Source organism: Colletotrichum chrysophilum, assembly GCF_026319265.1.
Source record: "Colletotrichum chrysophilum strain AFK26 chromosome Unknown scaffold_50, whole genome shotgun sequence".
NCBI classification, from domain to species: domain Eukaryota; kingdom Fungi; phylum Ascomycota; class Sordariomycetes; order Glomerellales; family Glomerellaceae; genus Colletotrichum; species Colletotrichum chrysophilum.
This window is the reverse complement of record NW_026517337.1, coordinates 202,431-221,868: the sequence shown is the minus strand read 5'-3', so window position 1 is coordinate 221,868 and position 19,438 is coordinate 202,431. Positions and strand designations below refer to the sequence as shown.

General features: G+C 55.2%; 7 protein-coding genes across 7 annotated transcripts; 3 read left to right on the top strand and 4 right to left on the bottom strand.

The window, feature by feature from the left end:
* Window positions 1-1,621: 1,621 nt before the first annotated feature.
* On the bottom strand, window positions 1,622-4,559 carry COL26b_006679 (uncharacterized protein; the record flags this gene model as incomplete). Its single annotated transcript, XM_053179491.1, has 4 exons — window positions 1,622-3,836; window positions 3,884-3,993; window positions 4,043-4,336; window positions 4,395-4,559. 4 exons carry the CDS (start codon window positions 4,557-4,559, stop codon window positions 1,622-1,624), a joined length of 2,784 nt encoding a protein of 927 aa, XP_053036602.1.
* Window positions 4,560-5,216: 657 nt separating this feature from the next.
* On the bottom strand, window positions 5,217-7,376 carry COL26b_006678 (uncharacterized protein; the record flags this gene model as incomplete). The annotated part of the gene is made up of 2 exons (XM_053179490.1): window positions 5,217-5,487; window positions 5,542-7,376. 2 exons carry the CDS (start codon window positions 7,374-7,376, stop codon window positions 5,217-5,219), a joined length of 2,106 nt encoding a protein of 701 aa, XP_053036601.1.
* Window positions 7,377-8,821: 1,445 nt separating this feature from the next.
* CDC4 (SCF ubiquitin ligase complex subunit cdc4) lies at window positions 8,822-9,455 on the bottom strand (the record flags this gene model as incomplete). The annotated part of the gene is made up of 3 exons (XM_053179489.1): window positions 8,822-8,850; window positions 8,920-9,153; window positions 9,275-9,455. The coding sequence occupies 3 exons, from the start codon at window positions 9,453-9,455 to the stop codon at window positions 8,822-8,824; spliced, it is 444 nt and encodes a 147-aa protein (XP_053036600.1).
* Window positions 9,456-10,970: 1,515 nt separating this feature from the next.
* COL26b_006676 (uncharacterized protein) lies at window positions 10,971-11,956 on the bottom strand (the record flags this gene model as incomplete). The annotated part of the gene is made up of 2 exons (XM_053179488.1): window positions 10,971-11,883; window positions 11,943-11,956. 2 exons carry the CDS (start codon window positions 11,954-11,956, stop codon window positions 10,971-10,973), a joined length of 927 nt encoding a protein of 308 aa, XP_053036599.1.
* A 566-nt stretch (window positions 11,957-12,522) lies between these two features.
* COL26b_006675 (uncharacterized protein) lies at window positions 12,523-13,179 on the top strand (the record flags this gene model as incomplete). The annotated part of the gene is made up of 2 exons (XM_053179487.1): window positions 12,523-12,616; window positions 12,806-13,179. 2 exons carry the CDS (start codon window positions 12,523-12,525, stop codon window positions 13,177-13,179), a joined length of 468 nt encoding a protein of 155 aa, XP_053036598.1.
* A 1,879-nt stretch (window positions 13,180-15,058) lies between these two features.
* COL26b_006674 (uncharacterized protein) lies at window positions 15,059-16,016 on the top strand (the record flags this gene model as incomplete). Its single annotated transcript, XM_053179486.1, has 4 exons — window positions 15,059-15,330; window positions 15,386-15,475; window positions 15,539-15,762; window positions 15,820-16,016. 4 exons carry the CDS (start codon window positions 15,059-15,061, stop codon window positions 16,014-16,016), a joined length of 783 nt encoding a protein of 260 aa, XP_053036597.1.
* An 866-nt stretch (window positions 16,017-16,882) lies between these two features.
* On the top strand, window positions 16,883-17,807 carry COL26b_006673 (uncharacterized protein; the record flags this gene model as incomplete). The annotated part of the gene is made up of 2 exons (XM_053179485.1): window positions 16,883-16,914; window positions 16,970-17,807. The coding sequence occupies 2 exons, from the start codon at window positions 16,883-16,885 to the stop codon at window positions 17,805-17,807; spliced, it is 870 nt and encodes a 289-aa protein (XP_053036596.1).
* Between the last annotated feature and the right edge of the window lie 1,631 nt (window positions 17,808-19,438).

Genomic DNA, 19,438 nt, shown 5'->3' with positions numbered 1-19,438 from the left:
CCCAGCAATAACTCAAAGCTGCATATTCTATCCCCTCCAACGGTTCTTTGTAGACAAGTCTGAGTTGGAAATCTGGTCCGCGGGGGGTGATCTCAATAAGCCGTGTCGGTAGATATGCAGGCAAATCTATCGAGCAGATTTTGTGAGTGGAAGTTGAATGCTTAGAGCAGCCCTCAATCCACTGAAGGATGGAAGACACGGTTGATGGCGATAAAGGATCAGCTGACATCTGTTGTTTGACACCAGGAAGATGCTCGATAGGGCTTTCTTCGCCTCATGTTACTTGTGATGCACGGGTTGACGCCAGGGCACTCAGGTTACCTTACCTTGATCTTCCACAAGATAGCAGGTGGCGTCGCGGGCTTCTAAGGCTTCCGTGGCGCACACATAACGATGTACTACATCGGAATCGGCGTTTTGCTTGCTGAATTGAGGTACGCGATTTACTCGGATGAGACTGCAAAAGTTAATTTTGCCGCAACCCAACTTTGCATATAGCTGTATGTCATTCGCGTCCATCCCTTCGTGAAGCTGTTTACCGAGGTCGCGTAGAAGACATCTCGCAAAGTCGCACCCGTCTCTGGATGCGTCCGTAAGGTCTTGATAGGAGACATCCAGACGAGTCAGGTCTATGTTATGGAACCTGAGGCCGTGTAGCGACGCGTCCCAAGAGCTACTAAAGCTTAGCTCTTTTGAGCAACCAGTGCGTAAGACGATCTTCTGACAATGACTGCAAGAATGAGCCCTCACATAATGATCCTCTTGACATTTAACCGTAGTGACATCCATTATTGAGCCTTGAAGTAAATTAGATAAGACGTTGCTAGTGGTGCAATCTTTTTGAACAATGATTCGAACTGTGGATGCTACTTAAAGTGGCAACTGAGATAGAATAGGCCTGGGACACGAAGGGAACGAAATGTTTGGAAATGGGCGGCTAGATAGGCTTACAAGCCTGTGTCCTCTCGACGTCGCCACCCCCGCCCAAAGTGCAATGCGCGGGACTTTCTTCCATATCCTGTCTGCGGCGAAACCGTTGGCAGGTCTGCATTGATGTGCAAGCGTGACCTCCTCGGCCAAGATGACTGGCCAATTCAAAAGTTGGCGAACCAGTCCGCAAATACAAATGCAATCCGTCAGGAATAACAGCCAAGTGTTCGTCCTGTCTGGCAATGAAGTGGCTGATAGAAAGAGCCGAGCACGAGAGGAGACTGGAGTGCGTTGCTGGCAGACATCACCGCGAAGCTTCTCCGCCCGCTTTGGAGCAGACCATGCCGATGACACCTAATAACAGTACCGTAGATTGTACCACGCTGAGATGGGATAGAGGAACGCCTTCATTATTGATACCAATCAATAATAGCAGTGGCATATTTACTGTCAAAGAAACAGACCCTTTGCTTTCCATTGTCTTCTGTAAATGCCTCGTTTAAACCAACATAACCCGAACGATTCCCCGCCGTTATTGAACCCTTTCTTGAACCAACACACTCCTGCACGCCTCTGTCGAGCCAAGTCAAGCGCGTCCGCACTGCCTGTGTATGCTTTTGTGTCATGACATGAAACCAATCATTATCTTGAATGCCAGTGCTCCAACAACTCTCTACGCTATGCAAACATTTTACTCAGCAACCAGGCCTTCCAAAACATTCATAGCCTTGGTGCCCTCGTTCTCAAACTTGCTGACCATCGCCTCGCACTCCTGACGCAGCCTCTCCTCGGCCTGGTTCGCGTTGAAGTGGATCCACTCCTCGACCGTCATTCGCTGCTCAGGGCTGGTTAGCTCCATGCCCTTGTGCAGCAGCCTGTCAACAGCATTCCTCTTGTCCGACTTCTCGGGCGACCCAAAGATGAGGTCAATATCGACCGGGTTCCAAGGCGTTGTGCTTCGGAGACTAGCTAGAACCTTGCGCTTAGTCGGTGAGTTGGGGCGCGCCGGCGTGGATGAGGGTGCTTGCATCACGCGCTTCTTTGCGGTAGCAGATCTTGAGGAAGGCGGCTGATTCTCTGCGTCGGAGGATTGAGGGGATGGTGAGGGAGACACAGCTGGTTGACGAGCTGACTGAGCAGGTGAAATACGCGGGGCCGCTGTTTGTTGCTGAAGGCTGCGACGTGTCGAGGGAGCAGCAGCCACTGGGGAAGAGGATGCAGGTGGAAGGCTCTTCTTCTTCGGCTGCTGCTTGGGTTGAGGTGTTGGCTCGGGGGCTTCTGACTCTGGCTCCTCCTCTTCCTCTTCCTCTTGTTCCTCCTCCTCCCTTTCAACTTGGGGCTCATCTTCATCCTCTGCCTCATCTTCTTGCGGTTCAGCTGGCGCTGGTGTCTGGCGCGCTGACGCAAATGATTGCCTTACGGAGACCTCATCAACCTCGTCCGCCTCCTCTTCGTCCTGCTCAGGCACTTCCTCTGCCTCAACTTCAGCCTCGGGTCCCACTTCGGCCTCAGACTCGACCTCAGGTTCGGGCCCGACGACTTCTTCAGGCTCGACTTCAGGCTCAGCAACTGGCTCTGGCCCAGCCTCAGGCTCAGCCTCAGGCTCAGCGATCTCTGGCTCGACCATATCAACCTCTTCTGTCTTGCTAGCCTCGAGGGAAGCACGCAATTCAAGCGACTTCTTGGACGGGCGGCCGCGCTTCCTGCCGGTGCTGCCGGTGCTCGTGCGGCTGCTGGTGCTCATGCGGGCGTTCTTGGTAGTCGTCGTGATGACGGTAGCAGTACTGATCTCGTCCTCCTCTGGGTCAACAGGCTCTTCAGGCTGGGCTGGCTCGACTGGCGCTTCTGGTTCGACCGCCATGGACAGCTCGTCTTCCTCGACAGGAACTGGCGCAGCCTTGGCCTTCTGAACCTTGGTCTGCTTCGAGACCTTGCGAGGGCCAGCTGCCTTTCGTCCCTTCTTGGGAACCTCGAGGACTTCGGGCTCGTCGATGGTCATCTCGGCCTCGAGCTGCTTCAACTCCTCGTCGACGGCTGCTTCGTCGGCCACGTACGGCTCGGCATCGAACATTTGGCTGTCTGCCCGCTCTGGGCTGGCCGCTTCATCTTGGGGCACATGGGCCTTCTTCGTCTTTGGCTTCGGAGCAGGAACCTTTTGCCTTTCGGAATCAGAGTCTTGCATGATGTCCTCGTCATCAGTCAAGGGACGCTCCAAGTCCGCCTCGAGTTGTCGTTGAATGTCATCATCTTCTTCGGGAAAAGCACCGGGCGCAGCTCTTAATGAGGCAGTGGAAGCCGTTGACTTGAGCGACTGTCCCGAAGCCTTTCGCGTTCCCTTTGTACCAGAAGCACGAGCGGTCTTGCGGCCCTTGGGTGCCTTGGCAGGTGCCGGCGCATCAGCAATACTAATGTCTTGTTGCGACTGGTCAATGACGGAGCTGTCTGCAGCAGCCTTGCGACCACGCGGCGCGCGCTTTTTCGGTGCGGGTGCCTCGGAGACGGTCATCGCAGATTCGTCGGCTTCGTCGCTTGTGCGCTTGCGACCTCGCACGGGCTTGGGAGGTGGTGCTGGCTCCTCAGCCTCCATAGGCTCGCTCTCTACAACCTCGACAGGCTCATCCTTCTTCGCCTTGGTCTTCCTGCCCTTCGCCGTCGTCGTGGCCTTCTTGGCCCTCGATCCCTTCTTGCCAGGCATCGAGGCGGTCGTCAAAACGCTGTCGTCCACCTCGGCGGGGGCGTCGGTAAGGGTGGTGATGTCTGATGCCGCTGTCGCTACGGATTGAACGGACAATCGTGCCGCGGTTTTGGAGCCTCTAGCTGCCTTGGCCTTTGGCTTCTTGGTTGCGCCGTACTGTTCCACGAGGGCAAAAAATGGGCATTCCGGTGATCGGTTGCTGTGCTCGTCCCTGGGGATGTCAGCTAGGTCCACAAAGGGAGGAGGCAAGACACTAACCAAGGCTTGTCACCCTGTTCCCACCCGTCTAATGCCAGGTCGCAGTAGGTACACGTCGCCATGTCATCGTATTCCAGGGAAGGGGTGTACTTCCATCCGGCCTCCGCAAGCTGTGAATGGTCAGCGCAGGAATCAAGATGCAGGTGGAACGCGACTGACCTGCTTAGTCTTGCACTTCCAGCCTCTCTTGCCATCATGCGGCCAGCGCCCACCGAAAGTCTCCTTCCTCGCGTTGATCATGCGGGCGCTGGAAGGGTCCTCCGACGCGAGGTCGCCCACGTTTGCCTCAATGCCGGCAACAATAGCCCACCCACAGTTGGGAGCGTGCTTAATGTGCTCCTCCAGGGCATTGTCGCCTTCTTCCCACCCATCGAGAGACTTATTGCACAAAAAGCACGCGACATTATCTGGGTTCTCGGGGAACGGACGCCACACAAAACCTGCTTTCGCGAGCTGGTCCAAGTTAGCGCGCGTGTTCCTTCTCGATATCTTCTCCTGAATTCAAACGTACGTCCTCGGGCAAAAGGTATTTCGCGTGCGGCCATGTCAGGTTCTTCGATGCGCCCTTTCCAGCGCCAGATGCGCGTCGTTTCGGTTGGGGGAAGGATTGTTTGAAGGAGGCAAGACGGCCTTCGAATGTGAAAAATTCGGCGGGGACCAAGCCTTCGAAAGACATGGCGGATGTGATTTGGTATGGTATGTCGGGTACGGGCTGAAGTTGGTGAAGGTATGAATGTCGCGATCAGGGACGCGAAGCGTTTGCGAAGGGGTGAAGGGGGGCGGCGCGTCGATCGCAGAAAGCAAATGTTAATCGCAGCAAAAATGCATTAGGGCCGTGTAGGTTCGAGTGTAAATCGCGTCGGCCGTGGAAGAGAATAGCAATGCTGGAGCTGCGAAGGTTAGTAGCGAGTTGTTGTTGAATTGGTGTGGGAAAGCTGAATGACGGCGTCGGCCGTGATAAAAGCGAGGGACGGGAGTGTGCCGGGCGTGGGCTGGATCGGCAGAGCCCCAATTGCATTGGCTACATCTGTCGCGTTTGTTTACATTCAGCTTCTGCTGTTCCCGTTGCTAGCGGCAGGAGTGTGGTGGGTCCGGCGGGGTGTGGCTGACGGATGCATGACATGAACCCTTGCGGGACATTCAAGTTGGAAGTGGCTGGAGCTCATGGCTATTGTGGCTCAACTATCGATAGTGTCCCATCACTTCCCGCAAGCAGCAGACTGAACTGCACGGACTTTTAACAGTGTTATTCGGGGCTGTTTCCCCGTCATCTTATGATGACCAATGCTAAAGATACAATTACGACACTGCTTGCTTCAACATGAATCAGCATTTACTGGGGAATGCCCAGCTCCTTGTAGAAGGCCTCAGTGCTAGGTTTGCGGCCAAGGAACTGCTCCAAGGTCAACATCTCCTCCTGACTACCGCCCTTCTCCAGAACGGTGTGCCTGTAACGACGGCCCTCCTTGCCGTTCATGGGGTCGGCCTTGAATACAGAGTAGAACATGTCGGTCGAGTACACCTCAGATGAGAGGTAGCCGTAGTAGCCGGCATCGTATCCTCCAATAAGATGACCGAAGCAGGCTTGTCCGTTGCCCCAGTTGCTGTGATGGTTAGCATCAAAACTCGTTGGGCCTGACATAAGGGGTACAACATACTTCTTCTCGCCCTGAGCTTCGGGGCCCTTGATTCCAGCAATCTGGCCGCGAAGCTCGTTGTAGACCTCCGACATTTCCATGTTCTTAATCTCCTCGTGGCTCTTGGGGGTGTGGACAGTCATGTCGAAGATGCCGAAGTGAAGCTGGCGCAGGTTGAAGAGCGCAGCGTTGACATGCTTAGTGGAGATCTGCTTCTCAATAAGATCGTCGGGGATCTTCTCGCCGGTCTGGTAGTGGTTGGAGAGAGACTTGATGACGCTAGGAGTCCAGCACCAGTTCTCCAACATCTGGGACGGCGCCTCGACGAAATCCCTCACAGTGCTTGTTCCGTGGAAACGGCTGTAAGTGCAGCGGCCAGCGAGGTCGTGAATGCCATGACCCAGCTCGTGGAAGAGCGTAACGACCTCGTCGTGCTTGAGCAGAGAAGGCTTCTTCGGGGTAGGCTTGCTGAAGTTGCAGACCAGAGCAGTTGCGGGGTACCTGCGAGAGCCGTTCGCTTGCAGGTAGCCAGGCTGCAGGTTGAAGTTGGCAGCGTGGCCATACTTGCCCTGACGCGGGTGGAGGTCAAGGTAGAGGTAGCCAACAAAGCCATCGCCCTCAGAAGCATCGTCCCAGACGCTGAAGATGATGACGTCCTCGTGCCAAGCAATATCATCGGCCTTGCCAGTAGGGCTCAATGTAGCACGATCCTCGGGCTTGAGCTCCACAAAGACGAAACCCAGAAGCTCCTCGAAGATCTTGAGCATACCAGCAATGGTAGAGGTAATGGGGAAGTACTCGGCAATCTTGTTCTCGTCGATACTATACTCCTTCTCGATCATCAATCGGTCGTAGAACTTGTGATCCCAGAGGTAGTAGTTGCCGTCGTTTGACACGCCACGAGCCTCGGTATCCGCCTTCTTGAGCTCGAGCAAGTGCTCAACCTCCTTGGCACCGCCAGCGGCGAGGCGAGAGCGGAGGTCACCCAGGAAATCTGTGACGGTCTTGGAGGTCTTGGCCATCTTGTCCTCAATACGGAGGGAGGCGTGGTCGGGGTAGCCGAGCATACGAGCAGCCTCGTCGCGAAGGACGATGGCCTCCTTGAACAGCGGAGCATTCTGGTTGCATTTGTTCTCGTTTTGAATAAAAACCTTGCGTCTCGTCTCGGGGTTCGTCGCGAACTTGAGGGTGGGGAAGAGGTCGGGGTACTTATAAGACAGCTTGAGCTTGCCCTCGTTGTCGCCGGTGCCCTTCTCAAGGCCTTCAATGACGTCCTCGGAAACTCCGTCGAGCTCTTCGGGGGTGAACCAGATGCCGCCGTTCTCCTCATTGAGGTTCTTCTGGAACTCGATCTGGATCTGACTAAGACGCTTCTTGATCTCCTTGAAGCGGTCTCGCTGAGGGCCAGCAGGCAGACCCAGTCCCATCTTGATGTAGTTCTTGTAGTCCTTCTCGAGCAAACGCAAGCTCTCGGGGTCAAGCCCCTCGGCGTCCTTGCGGTTGTGAATGGCCTCAATCAGCTTGAAGACATCCTCCCTCATGTTCACCTCGATGGAGAAGTCGTCCATGATCTTGTCGGCCTCGGTGGACGCCTCGCGCAGGGCAGCATCTCCAGAGACGTACTGGTAGAAGCCGAGTATTCTAGTCGACAAGCCACTCTCGTTCTCGTCCTTGGCGATGGGGCGCATGACATTGTCGAAGGTGGCCTTCTCGGCGGGGATCTCGGCGACGAGCTTGTCGAGGAGGGCTCGGGTCTGGTCGCAGATCTTCTTGGAATCGCCGACGATGGACTCCTTGGTGCCGGTGAAGACGGGTGGTGCCTGGGGCGGCGACTTGTACTTGTCGGGAACCGTCATGGCGGCGGTCACCAACGGGCGGTATGTGGAGGTGGGAGTGGCGACGAGGGGATTCGGTTTGAACCGCAACTGGGCGAAGAGAGAAGTGATTCTCGGAACTGCTCGCGGGGCCGCCAGGATGAGAGATGTTACGAGGAAGAAGAGGGAGAAGGAGAGTATGAGGAGGGGTAGGCGCTTGAAGTTGAAGAAAGCGAAGGACGCCACGGCGACTGGGCGAAACACGGTTCGATCAGTCGGTCTAGAGTCGGAGCGGGGGAGGGGAAGCAGGAGCACCAGGTGAGGCGGTGGTCACTGATACAGGGTCGGTTGGATGCGGTGGTTGCTAGCTGGCTGAGGCGGTTATGCTGGTGGTGGTCAGGTAAGGTACAGCAGGCGAAGTAGAGTTCGAGTAAGGCAGGCGCGGGTAGTTACGCAAAGCAGTGGACTGAGGTGGTGACTTGCAGGAGCTCAGGCGGGGACGATGTCTAAGTGGAAGGTGGCTAGTGGTTGATGGCGGGACGTCGTCTGCCAGCGACTGAGGTGCTGCGTCCAGTCCAAGCTCCCGGCGCTGCGACATCCGCCCCACGCTGAGGCAAGCGGGGTGTCAGTTGTCACCTTTGCTGTCCTGCCCGACTGTGTGCTGTCTTGTATGGAGACATGTTTGTTCTAGATGGTTTTTGATCATCCGCGCATTTGCAGAACACCCGCATCTCTTTCAATCACTTGGGCCATCGTTTCAATTTTGTTAACGAAGGTGTTGGGATGGTCAATGGACTAAGACTAAACAGTGGCACCCCAGTTGGACCTTTCTGCAGGTCCAGATGCCCAGACGCAGGCCACATCGCCTGACACTGAGAAAGATTATATAAGACAGCGGCATCGGATCGGCTAATGCGGGGTGCTGCGTTGCTGGGCAGACAGCCGGGGATGGTAGCAACAAACGGCTGATGACATCTCATCCGCATAGTCTGGCCAAAGCAGGGCAAGAGTGATGGTAATTAAGACGGCGCAGAGATCAAGCATGGAGACGGTTGTGGAAATGGATGAGATCAATTGATTGCCGTCAATGCCGCTGATCCGCAACCACATCTAACCCCTAAAACAAACAAGCATGACCCTCGATGCTGTCCCGCGCACACACACATCGCGCAACCTCCTGACGTCCGTACGTGAAAGTACACGCAAATAGGTATCAAAGTGTTTATTTCTTTGTGGTATCGGTTCTATCGAGAGCCGTACATGATGATCCAGAGCAAGCCTCTGACGAGCAAACTCCGGAAATACCCAAATTCCCTACAAGTAGCGAAACAATCGCCCAACGCAACGCAACGCAAAGCAAACGCCATCCCATCGTGCCAGCCATGCAAAATGTCTTCGTAAGCTGCCCTTCTTGATCTTTCTCTCCCATGTATGTCGTACAACTCGCTCGAATGCCTCCTCTCTGTCGCCATCTAGGCGGCGACCGCTTAGTTGGCAAGGATGGTGCGGACGAGCTCTGTGTATGTTGTCAGCATTCTGTCACGAATCGAAGATGGGCCTACGCGAAAGGCATCGGAAAACATACCGGTGTAGTTGACCTGGCCGGAGCTGGTGTCTACAGCCTTGAGCAGCTCGTCGACCTCCTCGTCCGTCATCTTCTCGCCGAGGTTGGTCAGGATGTACTTCAGCTGGCCGACGCCGATGAAGCCCGTCATGTCCTTGTCGAACACCTGGAAACCACGGCAGTACTCCTCGGGCTCGCCAGGGTCGCGGAAGCCGCCGGGGCGGTTGAGGATGCGCTGGAAGGTCTCGAAGTCGACTATGTGCAAAGTCAGTCGCCGGTCTTCTTTCCCTTCACGTCTCGTCCGAATCGCATCGCGTGTCGCGCCGCACGGAGTGTTCGGCGGCGACAGGTACGGGGGATGGGGTGGGAAACTCACAGTCGCCTCCGACGTTCTTCTCAAGGTCGCGGATCTCGGTGAGGGTAGGGTTCTGGCCGCAGGCGCGGAGCAGGTCGCCGAGGCTGTCGATGGCGACACGGCCGTTGCCGCGCTTGTCGAACAGGGAGAAAGCCTCCTTGTAGTTGGTCGAAGCCTGAGCGTCGTACTGGTTAGAAGCCATTTTGGAGATGAAGTTCTGGTTGCGTGTCTGCGCAAAGGGTCTCGATGTGTTCGCGGGGTTGTGGTTTGTGATGCGTCGCAGCGGATGCAGAAGAATGTAGAAGTAAAATGGCGCGCAGAGGTGTATGCAGTGGGAGAAAGGTTGGGTGGGAGGAAGGAACAGAAATGTCGTGATGCAGAGTCGGATGCTTCTAGCCTGGCGCGGAGTCCCAAAGTGTGCTGCTGCCCTGCTGTCGCCGCCAGTGGCTGGTTGGTGCCGCCGCTGATCGGAAAGTTCGCCCCGTGGCTGGCCGCTGTTGTTTGGGTTGGACGCTGGACCTGTTGGCGGGTGGATGGCGGGCTGCTCGTTCTTTCTCCCACTGCAATTTTCCCGCCCAAAGTGCTTCTACAAGGTTCGCCGCTGAACCAACCACACGCTAAGGCAGGTTTTTTCGACTCCTCCAGGCGAGTACCTCACCACTCACGTCGAAAAAAGGGGCTGCCGAATGGCTGACTGGCTCCTCCCTTCCCTTTGTTTACATTTTTCTGTGTGAGGGAGGGGTGGGGGTGGAAAACAAAACAAAAAAGCAATTGGGGGGGACTCCAAAACTCACCATTCTGGTCTGTGTAATGTGGTACGGTTGGTTCCTCTGTTCTGTTCTCTGGTAGGATGGGCGAAAGAAAGGCAGACTTTTGGTGTGTTGTTTTGATTGAGACGAAAAAACTACGAAGTAGAAGCAAAGCAGGACAATGATGTTTTCTGCAAGTTGAATGTTTGGCGGTCGAAACACTTTATGTTCTCAAACCCCCCTCCCCTCCCCTCTCCTTATCCTGCTGTTGGCCTGTCCTCTGCCATTTTTTATCCAATGTTCATTTTTATCCAAGCCGGCCCTGGGCCATGGGGATTCCCAGTCACCGTTATTCATGCGGTTTACAGACGGGCGGTGTGAGTCTGCCCGCTGCACCGCTGTGCGCACTATTGGGGGGACGGGAGGCACCCTGGGCGGGCGGCGAGCGGTAAGCAGCACCACTACCACTGCGCCAGGCAAGCAAGCAAACCACCGAAGGCAATCAAGGCGAATACAGTGTGCCACCGCCCGGTGCAGCGTTTGGGAGCATCTCAGTCGACACATCCGCCAAAACTCCTGAAACCTGACGGGGCAACGAGGGCCGGTGGGGTCGCAGTGGGAGCCGAGCGCCGCGGGACCCGCACAATCTCAGGCCCGTCGCCGAACGGCCAATGACGTGTCGCGAATGTCCCCTTCACCCATGGCCGCCAGCGACCCAATTCCCACCGCCAACTGGGCACCAGTCATCTTTCATGGGCCATGGCGTGCACTATCGACAATCACTTTCGCAGCATCGTCACTTCACGAGGTTATGCACCGCACTTTTATGTCATGACATGGCCGTCGTCTTGATAATGAACATCTCGTCGCTTCTCGCACGTTGTGATCGCCCTCGAGCGGTTCGTCCCGACACCTCAGACTCAGGCCCCGAGCCGGCGAGTCATTCCTCCACCCCTCGATGACAACCTTCACTTCCTCTTGGCCAGGATTATCGTCGTCCCCCAGACCGCCTCGACCTCCACCTCCCGCCACCTGTCGCCCTTCGCCTTCCACTCCGGCACCGCCTCCAGCAGCCGGTCGAACAGCGCGTCCGCAATGTCCCCCGTCCCGCCCTCCGCCCGGCTCTTGATCTCCGGGTGCGCGTCCCGCCACCCGCGGTACGAGCTGAACGTGCGCACGTAGCCCTCGAACTCGCCCAGCTTGAGCGTCTTGCGCTGCCACGCCGCCTCGGGGGCTACGTCCGCCCCGATCTGCGACGTGGTGCGGTCCGGGTCGTAAATGATCCGCTTGACCTTCTCCCACTCGGACGCGGGCGGGTCGACTACCGACAGGTTATCCCGGAGGATCTGGCGGCCCGGCTTCTCCCAGTACTCCCCCATCGTCTCCAGTGGGAATGCAGGTGAGGCCTGCCCCTCGCCGTAGCAGAAGTGATCAAAGATGGCGTTGGCCTCAGGGTACCCGATGAGAATGTTGTCCTTGTAGCCCCAGAATGCCAGCGTGCCGCCGCTCTTGACGACCCGGGCGAGTTGGGGCCAGACCTTGGAGTAGTTGAACCAATGCGCTGCTTGGCCCGCAACCACAAGGTCCACAGACTGGTCCTCCACGAAGGAGAGATCCTCAGAGCTGTCCTGGCGAAACGTGATCTTGGGGTCTGTCGTCGACTCTGATGCCTGCTTTACCATGTTGGCGCTCGGGTCGATGGCGATGACCTTGCTGAAATGCGGTGCCAGTTCCCGTGAGATGAGGCCGTGGCCACAGCCTAGGTCCAGTGCCGTCCCATTCGGTGATTTGGCATTGTGGTATCCCAGGATCGTCTTGTACAGCGATGCTGGGTATGACGGGCGGAAAGCCGCATATCCAGCGGCATTGAACGTGGAGCGTCTGGAGAGTGTCAGCTTATTCTCACTGATGTGGTTGCTTGAAAAGGAGGGCTTGCATACGCAAAGACAGACATCGCGAAATGCTTCTGTGTATCTGTAATTGGTGTGTTGCTATTGGTCGGCGCTTGTTGACGCCGAAGAGAAGGATATCGTTCAGTTTGGTGTTGATGTTTTGATGAAGTTCAAGTCTGGCCTCCCATCTGTAACAATCCCCAACAAAGAGGCACCCGCGTACCTCTTTATCCTCCTTATTCGGCTCTTTTGCAAAATCCCACGGCACCACACAGCCGAATGATGTTGCCACAGCCCAGTCACGAAAGCCTCAAAAACCGGCAGACTGACTAAGGTATCCGTCGACATCAAGCAACCCGCGGCTCAGCCCAGGCCTCATCGGCCGTGGTTCCCCAGTTTTCCGCCCCCCACGCGGGCGGTATCCGCCCGCGGCGCACTGAGATGTGGCCTCGGGCTCGGCCACAGCGTCTCCACCTGACGTGCTCGGAGCTCCTTATGGCATGGAGATTCGAAAACCGCCGAGCCGCCCTACCCCTCATCTCCGACCACCTCGCTCTTCCTCAACTCGAGCCCTCACCACTTGCGATTATTCATTTCGAAGTCAGAGATCACTGTATTGTTGCCCGACATGTCGACCGAAGCCACCGCCCGCGCCTTCTTCTCGTCAAAGTTCTTCGCCGTGGTGGGCGCCAGCTCGAACCCCGCCAAGTTCGGCCACAAGAGTGCGTTCCGGCTCCCCGAGTCATCCACCCCCGCGTTTCTTCAATCCTTCTCCCGCTCACTCATTGAGCTAATAAGAGGGAGCGCTGCCACTTCACTCAATCAACTCTCACACATCACTGGCTTGCTCTCATAAACACACCCAACCCCTCACAAGGCACCCAACAGCACCACTAACATATAACCTCCAGTCTTCGCCTGGTACCTCCACCACAACATCCCCGCGACGCCCATCAACCCGACCTCCAACACCGTCAACGCCGCCGGCAAGGACCACCCCGCGGTCCCCAACCTCGCCGCCCTGCCCAACCCCAAGGAGACCTCCGTCTCCATCATCACCCCGCCCGCCGCCACCCTCAAGGTCCTCCACGAGGCGAAGGAGCTCGGCATCCCGGCCGTCTGGCTGCAGCCGGGCACCTTTGACGACGCCGTGCTCGAGTACGCGCGCGGCGAGGGCGGCTTCGAGGCCGTCGTCGCGGGCTTCGGCGGCGGCACCGTTGGAGGCGAGGGCTGGTGCGTCCTCGTTGATGGGGAGCGGGCGATGAAGTCTGCGGGGAAGCTCTAAGCGTGGCGTAGCCCAGGCTAGGACACGATGGAGAAGCAGCAGCAGCGACAGTAACAGCGCTGTGCCAAGAACGACGGGACGGCCACGTTGACATGTTTGTTACGAAATGAATTACGAGAATTTACCCTTTAGTTTGGGAATGCGTGACCCCCTCCCCAGGCACCGGGCCTCCAAAACACACACGCCTGGATCATCCATCGTGAAGAAACGTCGCGTTGGCGAGGGCTCACCGAGATAGCTCCGTTCCATGGTGCCTTTAAAGTTGTGACGACGTTCAGGTCACACCACCACCACCCCTCCCTCCTCCTCTCCCCCTCTGTTGCATGCAGGATCACTCCAGCAGATCGAGGGTCTTGGGATCTTGTCATTGATTCCCCCGGTGTGATCGAGTCAAGTTGCCAAGTCTGGGGTAAGGAACCTAGCGCGTCGTCCGTCGGGTGCCGGACCGGATTTTGAGCCTCAAGTGATCCCATCACGAAATTCTTCTGGCGAGCAGAGAATCAGCCCCCATCCCATGAGTCTGGATTGTTGCTCGAATTCAATTCTTCAACTTTTCAGAGAAACTCGTCTCACCCCATCTCCCGACATCTCATCTCCAATCCCAACCCCTGTTCATCCTCAGTCCAACAACAAACGGCCGACGCACACGCCTCATCCGCTACCCCGACTTCTGCTCCCTTGATCCGTCCCAAGCTTTCCCCGCAATTTGCACATCCAGTCGCCGGGTCTCCACACAAGCTGAAGCTTCATCCCCAAACTCAAACCAACCCAACGCGTATTAGTCTAGCTCCCCCTCTCCAAGACCAGCGCACCTAACCTGCGTGTGCTGAGAACATGGAGCTAAGAGCCTTCTTATTACTGTAGTATGTCGAGGCGCTCACGGGTAACGATACTCGCGTGGGCTGCATGCGCTACTGCAAGCCCGGGCTCCGCGTCCCTCCCGTCCGCCGTGTTATTCCCTTCGCTTTGCCGTCGCAATCCGGCCGGCACAGACATCATTGGACCACTCTTCATGTTCTCTGTCAGTTCTCTGTCAGAAATTCCCGTTGGCCGCTGCCTCGTCACATCTGCGCCCTCCCTTGCCTCCACGCGAGATGAGCGAATCAGCCTCACCTGGAGCCCCAATCGACTCGTCACAACGGTCTTCTCTCCTCCCCTCGTAATCAGAACCGGCCGTACGGTGGACGGTTCCAACAGAGACGTTGACAGAAAACTTCCCCAGATTTGCACGTCTGCGCCCCTCACTGTCACATCCCAACCCCGTCTAGTTGGGGGACATGGGAAGGGAGACCCATAAACGTCCAGACCTCCTCGAACCCCAAACGTGACCTCCACACAAGAAACTTCCGCCTTGGGCGAATCATCCTCTGTAGATCCTGCATCATGCCACTCCCGGTCCGGCATCCGGGGGGTTTGCAGTCACCACCCATCATCCCTTGTGCCGAACCCTCCACGCTCTCTGCCGGTCGCCCTAGCGAAATGCCCTCCTCGTCCAATGCCTCTCCCGAATGATGGCAAGACAGGAACCCCGTCTCGTCCATGATGGAGGTCCTGCTGCCAACTCTCCGACTGGACCGGTCGTGCCAGCAGGTCCTTGCCAAGATGGCCGGTCGTCCTACCCATGTCGGGGGCTTTATGTCCTCCTCCTCTGGGTGTAAGGCAGCATGCAGAGGGGGGATATACTAGACTCATTGTGGTGTCCTGGGGAGCCTTCATAATGGAGGGCTCTGGCAGGTTCACCTCATCTTGCTCTTGCGTCCCTGACATCTCTTGTTGTTTGTTCCTCATTGTTCATCCAACTCTTTTCCTGTATCATTAGCTACTCCTTCATCAACATCATTGTACCAAAAGACATACATCTTTATTTAATATGGCAACCATGGACCACAAAGAGTTCCAAGAAGTCCGCTCACATTCGCACCACAACGGCCACCACCGGCCGCCCCGTGGCCCGCCGACGCCGCATGCCAATGGCTACGAGTACGCCGACGAGTACATCCACCCCGAGATGAGCCGCGACGACGCCTTGAAGAGAATGAAGACGGCCGGGTCCATCTCCATCTCTCCAGAGCTGTTTGAGAAGCTGTACCTGTCGCCACAGAACCAAGTCAAGGGCGAGTTACGCAAGACGTTTGGTAACCCGACGCCAATGTCAGTATGCCAGACGACGTATAAACCTTGGGATGTGTTCACTAACATGATGCAGTGCCATCGTGGGCTTTCTCATCTCCCTGACTCCCCTCTGCTGTGATTTGATGGGATGGCGTGGTGCTGGTGGCAGTGGTGCTGCAGGCATGTAAGTCAGACCGTTTCTTCGTCCTCCCCTTGACTCTCGACTGATATTCCATCATACATACAGTCCCACATACTTCTTCTTCGGCGGTCTTCTCATGTTTGTCGGCGGCCTGCTTGAATGGGTCCTCGGCAACACCTTCCCCGCGACGGTGTTCACCACATTCGGAGCCTTCTGGGCCTCCTTCGGCGGAACTCTCAACCCTTCCTTCGCGGCCTTCTCGTCGTATGCCCCGGCGGGCGAAGCTGGGGCCGCAGGACTGGCGACCAAAGGCTTCAATGCTAGCTTCGGTAAGTTAATTGATGTCTCGATAGCAGGTATCCCATTGGTGCTGATTGGTTTGCCAGGTTTCATTACCCTCGCCATGGGTATGATCTGCCTCGTCTTCCTCGTTTGCTCCCTCCGAACCAACATCGTCTTCTTTGTTATCTTCCTGACGCTCGTCCCTGTCTTCGGCCTCATCACTGCCGCTTATTGGTTTCTGGCCATGGACTTCACTGGCAACTCAGCGTTTGCTGCCAAGCTTCTGGAGGTGAGTCGTTGACTTTCTGCAATCCACAATAAACAAATACAAAAGCTGATACACGATGCCTTTCAGGCCGCTGGGGCGTGTGCGTTCGTGACATGTATGGCCGGCTGGTGGCTCATCTTTGCCATTTTGCTGCCGTCGGTCGATTTCCCCTTGGAAATTCCTGTCGGTGACTTGAGTCGGATCATTCGAGGAAAGAGCGAGAGAAGTCAAGTCTGAGACATATTGAAAGGAAGGACTCTGCGTCAGGGAGGAGTATCCCGTCAGAAAACAACGGCTTGCTCCTGCTAGATGACGCACGCATGCAGAAGAACGGACTTGTCCAAATTGATAGAAAATCGTTTCTTCGTTTTTCGGTTGGGAACCTCTGTGACTTGCTAATCCTGCTGCAATGCACAGCCTTAAGAAATGGAAGGAGAGTATGCCTTGGCCTCAACGCTGCCTCATATGTCAAGTGGAAGAAGAGGGTAGGGGCTGCCCATTTACGAAGAGACACTGGACGCGACAATAAGCCTCCAACAAGTAACAACAAAGACGACTCTTTCGCTGAGATTCTTTCTATTTTTCTTGCTTTGGGGCCTTTTCACCCTCGCTTACTGGCAGACCTGAAGAGGAAAGATCTATCCAGCTGCCAGGCTCCTTCTTTCAAGAGAGCGGCGCGGTTTCTTCACTTTCCGTCTTCTTGCTTGGTTCTTCAACCGAGCTCGAGAATTCTTTTTTTTTTTTTGGCTCTAATTTTCCACTATCCCGCTTCCCATTCAAGCCCAATGTTGCTGTGATTATCGTTGATTAGTTCCTTCTCTTCTCTCTTCACCAAAGCCTGCAACCCCTTACTTCCCACCGTCACCTCCCCAACCACGTCGGTTGGCTTTCTCGCAAGCATGTCTCTCAACCGCAAACGAATCATGGAAAAGTAGGCGCTCAAATTCTTTTCTGCTCCTCTGCTTTGCTAACGCGCTCAATAATAGTATCTTCCAATCCAAACAGATCACTTTCGTCATTGGCGAGGAGCAGAAGAAGTATTACGTTCACGAGTCGTCCTTTAGCCGCCTGTCCCGACCTCTCAAAGCGCTACTTACAGGAGGCATGAAAGAGTCTCAGAATGCCAAGGTCGTCTGGGCAGAGGTTGATGATGATGTTTTCCTCGCCCTCGTTGACTTTGCCTACCACGACTCGTACACCATCCCATCGCTTCGCAAAGTCAAAGAAGGGAAGCATTTCCCAGTCAGCAACACATGGGAGGGTTTCGGCAGCGACAACTCACAGGACGACGCAAAGAACGAACCCAGGAAGCGGACATTTCCATCAATCATCTCGTGGATGTTGGAGACCGGTACCGAGTGTACTCCGAAGTACGATTTATGCAAAGACAAATTCAATGGAGGCCAGGGAGTATACCGAAATCCAGCTTCGACCTTAATATGGGCAACGGAGATGAGAATGACCGATCGCACTGGCTACACCGACGTCTTCATGCTGCATGCACGACTCTATGTCCTCGCCGATACCTACGCGATTGAGCAACTCCGCAAGCTTTGCCTCCAGAGGATCCGTATCAGCTTTCTCAACGTCACCCCAAACGCAGAGCTGCTCGAAACCTTGCATGACTTGATCATCTACGCTTTCGAAAACACCAAGGCGTCAGATGAACTCCGCACGCCATTGCTTCATTTCTGTATCGCTCAGATGGAATGGATCAGGAGTAGTGGCTTTTTAGAGCGGATGAGAGAGGAGCTTCCCGAATTTCTGGCCGACTTGGCTCTTGAAATTCCGTTCGAATTCTGGAGTAGCATCGGTGGATCATGACAAAGAGCTCGGCATCATAGATGTCGAGGTGGTACGGTGCTTCAATTCAGCAATCCTGGCCTAGGACCGTGGGATTGGCTGGAACGGGGGTTGTACACAGGGCCGCGGAAAATGGAGAAGAGCTACTTAGTGTCATAAGAAGAAATCAACACCGTCAAGTACCAGTGATTTCCCGCATCGCAATATGTCTATGACTCCTGTGCTGCTCAAGCCTTCGTCACTATGGCCTTGGCTTAAGAATACCCTACCCAGAATCTTACCATGTGGCCCAGTCATGCGGCCTGGATATTCAGCTCAGTTTATGACCAGATGAATGGAGGAGGACCAGGTGAATAACTATGCAGTGTATAATGTTCTTCAGTTGTATGTAGTTAGTGCCATTGTCACTTCGATGGTGCTAGCCCTCTTTTTACAGATTGTTTAATTTCATTGTCCTTAATTTGGGCCGCCTTACTCAGCGGCCGCGCCTGGACAGTGAGATGTTGCGAACTTCTTCTGCCCATGATGTGCCGCAGGTGCCGTTCTGGAGCCCCACACTTCTTCACTGCAAGTCATTGACGTGCGTACTCAAATTGCACACTACCGACTTTATCAACAAGATCCCTCGTCCAGCAAGGGGACCCCCGACCTTCATTGCCATTTACAGCTGTGGCTAGGTCCTTCATGGGATCCGTTCCAGCCGCTGTCAATGGAAAAAACCACATCGAGGCGGGCGCGAATTGCTCGCACTCATCTTACCGTCCTATGGGCCAATTTTAGTTCAAACTCTAAATACATAGGATATTCGGGAGCTGTATCCGTACTCTAACAGGTCGATCATCACGCTTGGATAGATATAAATGAATCAATGTCCCGCAGGCCACAACGATGCAGGAACTACACTACCATCATTATTTGTCGAAAAAGAAAAATGAAGTTGCTTACTCTTTTCTCCTGTGTCGCCGCCGCGACGGCGGCCGTTGCACCCCGCCATGACGCCGAACCAGCTGAGAGCAACCTCCAGAGCAGGGGAGCGTCCTGCAATGTTTGCGTGTAAGTCTAACCAGACTTTCTTACAGAGAAACCGAGGCCTCAGCTTAACACTTTCGATAGAACCACTGTCAAGGGCTCATCTACGACAATCTGGGGTCCTTTCCCTTTCCCATACGACCACGGAGGCCAGACGTCGCGAGGGATTTACGTCGGCTGCGACGTCCATATCGATCGCAAGCGCACGACGGATTGCAGTCAGTGGAGTGTGTGGACGAAGGGTACCTGTGGACAGGTAACCAAGCAGCAGACGTGTTGATAAGAACTTTGACATCCGCTGAGGCTGCGTGGGCCGAGACATGGGATTGATCAAGAAGGCGCGATTTTGCTGAATGTTAATAAGAGAATGTCACTGGAATAAATGATATTGCCATGGGACAACAAATACTTTGAGTTTACCAGTATTTCTTTATGCATTATACAACCAAGACAATAACGCAAACCGTTAAACAACCAAAATCAAGGTTGCAGAAGGGGCACAGAGCTAGACAATATCATAGGCCATCTCCAACCTGAGTTTGAAGTAGCTGGGGCAACACCGTCAATGTCATGGCTCGAGTGCTATATCGTGATCCTTAATACTAGATCCCGCCATTTCTAGT